The sequence below is a fragment of the Corvus cornix genome, chromosome 1A (genome assembly GCF_000738735.6).
Source record: "Corvus cornix cornix isolate S_Up_H32 chromosome 1A, ASM73873v5, whole genome shotgun sequence".
In the NCBI taxonomy this organism is placed as follows: Eukaryota; Metazoa; Chordata; class Aves; order Passeriformes; family Corvidae; genus Corvus; species Corvus cornix.
Window position 1 is genome coordinate 44,888,026 of NC_047057.1, and position 9,217 is coordinate 44,897,242.

Genomic DNA, 9,217 nt, shown 5'->3' on the forward strand with positions numbered 1-9,217 from the left:
CTCCAGGCTCTTGGCCCATGCAGGGAAGCCCAGGGCACATACATCAGCTGCCTCCTCAGAAACACGTACTGGGCAAAGAGAAGCCAGCTCTCATCCTCTGTGCTCTTTGGAAAAAACCTTTCCAAAGATCAGTTGTTAGATCAGTTGTGTAATTATCTTACAGAGTACTCAGCAAAACAAAAGCAGAAGTGCCCAACCAAATGACAACTTACAGCTTTACAGGAAGCAGCTGTGACAAGGGAACACCAGCACATCAGTGGAGTCCTGGCTAGAAACGACCCAGGTAGAGCTGGTCTCTGTGAGTTGTCAATGACATAACGCAGTGGAAACTTCACCAGCCAAAACTCCAACGTACTGAGCTCTTAGAGAATTCTCAAAAAAGGCACTTCTGTGCACACAGAGCTGGGCACTGCCCCAAGAAGTATGAAAGTGAGGGCACTGGTAATTTGGGGATGGTTGGCATGTGACCAGTGTAAACACCTATAGCCATGCTCTCTCTCCTGGATTTGTAACAGATGATGTGTGTTGAACCATGGGATCTTGAGTTAGGAGCATACTGCAGTCTTTTGCGCTGTCTGCCTCAGCCATTTGGTCCTAATTAACTGACCATCCCCACAGTTAATTCCTGGTTCCTATAGTCCTTCCTGTCTCAGGCAGGCTAAGCCTGTGGGATTTGCAGGGTTAGAGAAAAGCCTGTCCCCCTACACAAGCTTGGACTCCTGCTTGTTTCAGGCAGGCAATGAGAAACTCCAAGGTTCTGGTAGCTGACCACAAACTGGCTGCATGAAAGCTTCTCCTCCACTCTGCTCCACAGGGAAGGTTGTACACATACGCCTGCCTTTACAGTGGATCCTTGGCAGTCCCTCACCTAGAGAGGCTCTCACAAAGGAGCACCAGTTTAGCAGAGAGGCCGAAGCCACTGGAAGCCACTGGTCTCAGAGGCAGGGCAGTGACTGCTGCCTCCAAGATGAGATGTGGGCCTTGGGCTCAGGTTCAAGTCAAACATGAATTGCAGTTGTTACCTCCGGAATATTTCCAGAGCACTGGAGATTTTTTCTGTCTGCAGATCCTTCCTGGAAATGAGACTTTCTGGCCCACCTGCCTCAGGACGAGTACCGGCTTTTCTGGGAGTGGTGCAAATAACCTAGTAGACTTCACAGAGGCTCCAACCTCAAATTACTCTTCCCTTTGGCTATCAGAAGAGTAGATGTATCTGGCCAAATTAATAGAATGACAGCACATTAAAGCCTCACTGTGTAATAGAGGGAGTTCAGGACACATTTGCCCCTGCAGCTGCCAGCCAACCTTGATGACTCAGGTTTCTTTGGGACCTGGCCTCCTGTTTCTCTCCTCATCTCTCTGGAATATTGCTTGGGCTCAGACAGAATTTTCTAAGAAATTCAGGAATCCTAGATTTAGCTCCTTCTTTTAACCCAGCATAATTTATCTCTCTGACTTTCTCCTATTCAGCTAGTTTCCTTCTTCTCTTTCTCTGAAAGGGTGAGGGAATCCATACAATATCTAGTCTCTCTTGACCAGCAACACTCTGTTGACCTATGTAGCCATTGCCTAATAACTCCTTTCTTTCCCTCCACAAGACTCACTGTTAAAAATGGCAGCAGATGAGCTCCTCTGTTATAGCAGAGCTTGCCACCTAACACAGAGAGCCTCCAACACCAGCCAGACTTTCTGAGCTCTGATCAGATTTCTCAAAACACCAACCCTTAAACCACTTCTGTGATTTGGAGCCAGTTATTAGTACCTATTAAGATGCTTGTGTGAAAGCAGTTTCCAAATTCCTTCTGTACAATACTTGATCTCCTTCCTTTTGACGCACACAAGTACACCATTTTACTATTTGTACAGATCATTTTGTTTTCCTCAATACATAATTTCAATTCCAATTCATTAATGTCAAAGCATAAAAGAAGTAACCGCACATAAAGCAACAAAAGTTCGCCAAACCCAGAAGATAACAGCTGATAATTAAGGAAGTCCCATTATTTCTTGGCAAAGGAGCCTGTGTTCTCAGAGACACATTCTTAAAGGGCCTCTCTTTAGTGTAGCTGCATAATTTGCATGAACACTATTTGCACAGAAAAATAAAGGTTTTCAATATGGATAAAAGGAGGCTTTAATGTTCCCATAATTTCTGTACAATACCCATCCCATGCCCCTTCTTGCTGGCACAGCCCAGCCTTGTGACAGGTTCACAGAAGAGCCACTCTGGCAGATCTTTGATGGTGTGGACAAAAGATCTGGGCCTTTGTTAGCAAATACCTGCCCCCCAGCTACACCCTCAGTCTCATTTTATACTGTTATCACTGCAGAAAAAAGACACTGTACTGACCTTAAACTGCACATAAATTCTCTACCCAAGAAGAAACCCTTCATTTCTGTCTTCCCAGGTGCACCTCTGCCTCCTGCCCTTGGAATCGTTCATAGCATGGTCTCCTGCTTACTGGGCAAGTCCATCCCAAACAGACTTTTGTATTTTGTTTGTGTTCCCTCACATTACTGTTGCTAGCCACTGCCAGGCATGCAGGGCCAATGGCAAGTCTCCTAGTTTTTGTGGTTCCCTTGTGTCCTTCCCTTCGGCTGCTTCCAAGTGCTGTTCAGCAAGACCGAGCATCTATTCTGGGCTACAGTCTTACACTGTGATGAAAGTCTGTCAGCATGTGGAAAAAAGTATGTTACTTGGATCGAGCCTGAAAGTGGCTTACCAGTTTTGTGCTTCCTAGTATTTGGATCCTGTAGCACACCGTGGCTTTGCTTAGGTATATGAGGATCTCAGAGAGAAATTACAGCCCCCTGTTCTTCTGAAGTCTGACGTCACTACTTCCTGATTCCCAGTCACAATCCATGGTGAAGGTCTGTGGTGGATGGTTATTGCCTCACATGGAGATTTGATCAGAGATGGTGTTATTAAAATGACAATCAGCAGAGAGGAAAGGTGTTTCACTGGTAGAGATTTCTGAAAAAATACTGCTTGAAGCAAAACTGTTTTACTCAGGCAAAGTCCCATAAAGTCAGGACTATACCCCATGTGAGGGCTGCTGACAGTCCACACAATACTGCTACAGCAGTTCCCAAGTCACCAAGAGCTGATAAATGACACAGACTTTCTGCATGTACAAAAAATTTTGTGTTACTTATTAAAAAAGATTTTTAGACAAGATACTTTCTACAGACAAATTATGGACAAGATCAAATTTTCCATTCCAGTATGATATCTAATGGCAAATCTTCTATTATGCCTATTCCTGAAGGAAAAATATATTTACTTCATGTCAATACTTGGCCTGAGTCCTAGGTCCTGTTCACGTTTTAACAGCATTGCTACAGCAGCAAAACTCCCCAGGGGAGCACAGAGCCTCAAAATCCACCTAGGTCCATGACAGTCATAACCACTGCATCCCCAAGAAGATAGAACAGAGAGCTTGTCAGGAATCAGCTACTGCTTTGCACAAGGAACTTAACAACAGTCAACCTTAGACTGAGGTATCGTATCCCCCAATATTTTCAAGGACCAGACTTGCTCTGGGAGTCTGGCAAGGGGGATGAAGGAGGGTGGCACATCTTCACCTGGGACAGTTTCGTATGGGGAGAGCAACAGGTTCTTACATGTCTTGTCAATTATGAGCCCAAGAGAAGCAGAAGCCAAGTTCATCTGCTGCATAGCAGGGCTAACTCCGTGCTGCTACACTGGATCCTTTTTGATACAAACCTGTCCTTTGAAGCTGCTGTCTCCTGATGGAGCTTCCTTTTTGTTAACTCATCTCTGCCCACTTGTAATTCTGGGCTGTGCTCTCATGGCTGCTTTGAGTTCTCTGACTGCAACTGGTGCCCGTGACATGGTGTCTCTGGTGTGATGGCAAAGTTGATGCTCTTACTGCTCTGGTGGACATGACTGTGCGGTATCAGAAGTAGCTTGTCTGATGTGGAGTAAGAGTGCAGTGGAGGAAATCCCGACTGACACTGGCATATCACTAGGAAAAGGCACGGGATGGTCACTAAATGTACAGCCCAGAAGCTGGAACATGGGGCAGCTCTGAAAGTTTCCATAATAATGTGTTTATGGCAGGCAGAAACAGGTTACTGCAGGGAGTTTCTATCTCAGCAAACCCAGCTGAATCAGGAAGGAGTTCTGGGCCGCTGAGGTTTCTCTCAGCACTGTGATGGTACAGGGGACTTCTCAGCCTGGTTTATGGCAACACAGTGTGTTGGTGATGTCAGTGAGCATTTGCACTTACACAGACAACACCATCTAACCCGTCCCTCACCAGAAATGCTGCCGCCCTTAAATGTCCAGCTGCTTAATGTGTTTCCTTAGGAACAGAGTGTAGGCATTTGTGTTAAATTCCCACCCCTGAGCTGTAAGAGAATATACTATCCATTCACCCAGGAGCTAAGGTTTGGATTAATCTATTACAACAACTTTTTCCTGTTCACTTCCTGTTGAGCAGCAACCTAAATACCCTGACCCAAAGGCAGAAAAGAATGCAAATTATTACTTCCCCTATTACATGGGAAATACAAAGAGGATGAAAGGTGAACTTCACCCCTGTGCTGAAGGTCCGAAGATCAGTGTAAGAAGACTGTCTCTGAGTCAGAATGATTCAGTCAACAAGGTAAACAGCAAATTCCTCTTAAGGGGGAAAGAAAACCAGCAGCTATTTCATTTCCTGATTAACTGAGTTATTCAGTTAACTACATCAGATGTAGTCATGCATTCTATGCTTTCAGTACTCCTTCCTACCCTACCACCACACAAAATTGCTGCAGACCCAGTCTGCAGCTGATGAGATTACTGACATGTGAATTCATGGACCAACTACGAAACCAGAAGTCAAGCACTTTTGCTCTCTGACTTCTACACTGAGATCGATGACTCTGGGAAATGCTTGTTTCTTCTAACAACAGGGCTGGAATACTTACTCACCTGAGGAACAGAGTGTATTAAAAGCTGAATATAAATGCTCCTGTTTCTTGGTACACAAAAAGTTTTCCCAACATGAGCAGGAGACATTGTGGTCAAAATAGGTTCCATATGTAAAAATAGGTAGTGCTATTTATAGATAACATATCAAGCCTGTTATATTGCCATTCACAAACATACATGTTTATCCTTGTCAGAACAGTGCAAAAATTGCTCTCACAGTATGATTTTATTCAAGACACTTGCTCTAAGCTCATTGCATTCTGCCACATTATACAAGTTATCATGTGAAATCAGCTATTTTATACTGCAAATGGCATGAAACATTTTGCTATATATACCATTTCCCATTGTACTCATATTTTACCTACATAAACACAGACTTCCTTACAAAAAAATCTTATAACTTAGTTACTCTTTCAGCTGGCCCATAGTGAGTCCTGCTACAGAAGGATAATTAGCATGATTTTGACATTGTTTCTGTTGCTCACCCTAAAAGACAATCACACTTATTTCTGATGGCCATGGAAACGTGCACTAAATATCTTCACAAGAAGTTTCACCTCAACATGAGGAAGAACTCCATGTTGAAGGTGGCAGAGCACTGGAACAGGGAGGTTGTGGAGTCTCTCTCTCTGGAGACATTCCAAACCCACCTGGACACGTTCCTGTGTCACCTGCTGCAGGTGACCTTGCCTTGCCAGGAGGGTTGGCTGGATGATCTTCAGAGGTCCCTTCCAACCCTAACAATTCTGTGATTCTGTAACTGCACTTTTCATATATGCTAGTTAACAGGAATTACAATTCCATCTGCTTCACTCCTACACACTCATGGTGCCCCTGTGCGTAAGGACAGTCTGGGTCTGGAGAAGATGGCTTGTTGTGTCGACAGCTTTAAATGCGCAGATTTGAGGAGGTGATAATGGTTTTGCTTTCAACACTAGGGCACTAGACTCACCTTTAGAAAGTGAAGTGCATTTTGGAAGTGAAGTCTGTAATAGTTCTGTCACTGACATGTTAAGTTTCCTGAATGTGTGTTTTCCACATTCAGCACCCAATACACTGAAGATCAAGGGAATATGCTGTATGCAGGCACAGAAACACACATTGTGGCATTTGATGGATTTATACCTAGAGTAGTAGAAGACATTAGTGAGGGTGCGTCAAATTGGTAAACGGTACAGACATCGGTTCAACATATTTGCCTGTCAAAGGTTAAGAGTCACATATTATAGTCAGTGCAGGACTGACGTTTCACGACTCTCTCTACACCCAAGAAAACCTCCGGAACATCGTTGCCTGGGAGTCAAATGACACTGACAGGGAATTCGCACTTATGTGTCTTATAAACTCTGAGATTTCCGATCCTTGCGTGTGGAGTCACGAAAAGGTGCTGGTCCGCGGATTTATTTTCACAGACGGATGGACACCGCCAGGCTTTCACCGCCCGCGGGGCTCGCAGGCACCAGCAGGAGAGGCCGTCAGAGCCCTCCCGTCCGGTGCCACGGCCACTGCACCGGTCAGGGGCTGCCACCTCGTGGGGACGTGTCCGTGCGGAGCAGCAGGGAGCTGGCCGCGCTCAGCGGGGCGGGCACAGCCCGAGGGGGCGCGCGGCGCTGCCCCGCAGGCACGGACACGGGGCCGCGCACAGGGCACGGGCACGCGCAGGGGGCACGCGCTCACACCTCCGGACTGCCCCCCGTCGCGCGAGCGCGGCGCGCCTCGCGGCAACAGCGATTGGCTGGGACGGGGGAGCGGCCGAGCGGCCCGGCCAATGAGAGAGGCCCGCGGCGCCCGTGAGCGAATGGGCAGCTGCGGCTGCGGCTCGGCGCGTCGGGACCCGCCAGCCTATGGGGAGCGCGGTGCGCGTGAGAGGTCAGAGCGGAGGGGCGGCGCCCCCGGAACTGAAAGCCGGAGCGGAGCTGCTTCCCGTTGCCTCCCGTTGTCCCGCGGCGCGCACGAGGGGTTCCCGCGTGGGCCTGCGCTTCTCCCGCCATGGTGAGCGCGGGCGGGAGCGCGCTGGAGGGCGGCGGGAGCCGAGAGGGGCGGGAGCCGAGAGCTGAGAGGCCCGGGAGCCGGGAGGGGCGGGAGCCGCGCCGTTACGGGCCTGAGGCGGACGGGCGAGGCGGAGCGGGAGGCGGGCGGCGCTGACCCTGTGCTTCCCCCGCCAGAGCCTGCCCCTCAATCCCAAGCCGTTCCTGAACGGGCTGACGGGGAAGCCGGTGATGGTGAAGCTGAAGTGGGGGATGGAGTACAAGGGCTACCTCGTCTCCGTGGACGGCTACATGAACATGCAGGTGAGGGGCCGGGGGGGTGCCTGGGGCGGGGCGGTGCCGGCCCCCGGCACTGTGGATGGAGAAATTACGGATGCCTCATCCCTGGAAGTGTCCGAGGCCAGGTTTGATGGGTCTCTGAGCAACCTGGTCCTGTGGAAGGTGTCCATGTCCATGACAGGGGGTTGGAGTGAGGTGGTGCTTAAGGACCTTTCCCGCCCATGGCCGCTGTGAGCTGGGATGATGGCCGGTTCCTTGGTGGGGATGCGGTACCGGCTGGGAGCGGGGCCGCTCGACCCTTCCCGGTCACTATAGCCGAGCCCTGGGCTGGGGGCAGAACCGTGTGTGCTTTGTGAAGCTGCTTTTATTAATGTCGTTTGATTTTTTCCTCATTTTCCTTTCAAGCTTGCAAACACAGAGGAGTACATAGACGGTGCGTTGTCTGGACACCTGGGTGAAGTTTTGATAAGGTAATTGAGGTATTTATTTATGGTGGGGGAAGGCTCTTTCTAAATCGTCTCAGCACTTGCAGAATTAAAACTTATACGGGTGGGTGCTGTGTTTCTTATCTAATTAAGATGCCAAGTGTAGCTCTTACAGGAAGGCTATGAGTTTGTCTTTTATATTGAAGTCCCTTCTGAGAGGAGGAAAAATGAATTTTTGAATATATTTAAAGAAGTATTTACTCTCTCTTTTGTGGTGACTAAGTACTTTAGTTTTTCCACATTATTGTATATCTGTGAATCCTTTGGCAGTGTATACTAGTGCATTGCAACTGAAAACGTTTCACATGCTTGGAAGTCACACTTGACCGTAACTGTTCACCCAAAAGTAAAAAATTTTTTGTACAGCATTGGCAACCTGTATATATATATAAAGTTGAACAATTTAATGTACTATGTGGAAAAGGTATACAAAGTCAACAGCGGCATTTTATTTGGTAGAACTTGGCTGTTGCCAGGCTACATTCAATAAAAATGCTTAAAGCATGTTTTATGTGGGGAAAATTATAACATTTATAGCTAAGGGAACTTTTGGTTCTATTTACAGGTGCAATAATGTTTTGTACATCAGAGGTGTGGAAGAAGAGGAAGAAGATGGAGAAATGAGAGAATAGTGTTTTGTATTTCTGGAAATAAACTTTTTTTTCTTTTTGTTGTTTTTTGTATTTTTGTAGTAAGGTGTTTACTTTTTTTCCCATTGTGTTTTAGTATGGGGGAAGTTAACCCTTTAAAAGGTCTTTAATCTTTTATTGGTGTCCCAAAAACTAATGCTGGAGGAAAACCAGGTAATTGTTTCAATTTAAAGCTGAAAATATTAAAATGAAAACGACTATTTAAACACATTTAATCTTTAAACCTGTTTATAAACTGTAGGTTACGGGCGGCCGGACGTTCGGTGACGGATGGAGACGAGAGATCTCTATAGGCAGGTCTTGGGACACATGGGGTTTATTGTAAAGGGCGTGGGTATTGGGGCACTGCTCAGAGCTGGTAGACTCAGCTCTGAGCAGGCCCAAGAGAGCAAGGGAGTAAGCGGGTGAGAGAGAGAGAGTGTAAGAGCAAGAGTGGAAGTAAGAGCAAGAGAATAGAATGGAAGAAGTAGTAAGGAATGTCTGAAGTCCTGGTTACAATACAATAAATCATCTTCTGTACTGAGTATTCTAATTGTCACTAACCAATCTAATACAAGATACAAATCCTATAGCATTTACATACAGCCTATAAGAGTTCTTATATTACCATAGAGTGTTACATCTTAACTTCTAAAAACTACTCTTTGGACCCCTTCTGCTGAGCTAGTAGGGTCTGCTCTGACCCTTGGACCTGCTTGCAAGCAGAGGGTATTGTTCCATCAAGAGGGGATTATCTTCAGTGGCCATACCATTGTTTTCCAGTTGTTCAGTAACTAAGACTTGGTATTTCAAAAGTGGCTTTCATTTCGATGTTGCCTGTAGTTTTCATATTCCCAAAATCTTTTGTCAGGCAATCATATTTCCAAGGCT

General features: G+C 46.7%; 1 protein-coding gene across 1 annotated transcript; it reads left to right on the forward strand.

Annotated features, from left to right (window-relative positions):
- Window positions 1–6,810: 6,810 nt before the first annotated feature.
- SNRPF (small nuclear ribonucleoprotein polypeptide F) lies at window positions 6,811–8,367 on the forward strand. The gene is made up of 4 exons (XM_039571051.1): window positions 6,811–6,937; window positions 7,111–7,236; window positions 7,618–7,682; window positions 8,263–8,367. The coding sequence occupies exons 1-4, from the start codon at window positions 6,935–6,937 to the stop codon at window positions 8,327–8,329; spliced, it is 261 nt and encodes an 86-aa protein (XP_039426985.1). The 5' UTR covers window positions 6,811–6,934; the 3' UTR covers window positions 8,330–8,367.
- Window positions 8,368–9,217: the final 850 nt, after the last annotated feature.

Coding starts and splice junctions, on each gene's coding strand:
- SNRPF (XM_039571051.1), top strand. Junction 7,237..7,617: donor ACGGCTACATGAACATGCAG/GTGAGGGGCCGG, acceptor TTTCCTTTCAAG/CTTGCAAACACAGAGGAGTA. Junction 7,683..8,262: donor CTGGGTGAAGTTTTGATAAG/GTAATTGAGGTA, acceptor TTCTATTTACAG/GTGCAATAATGTTTTGTACA.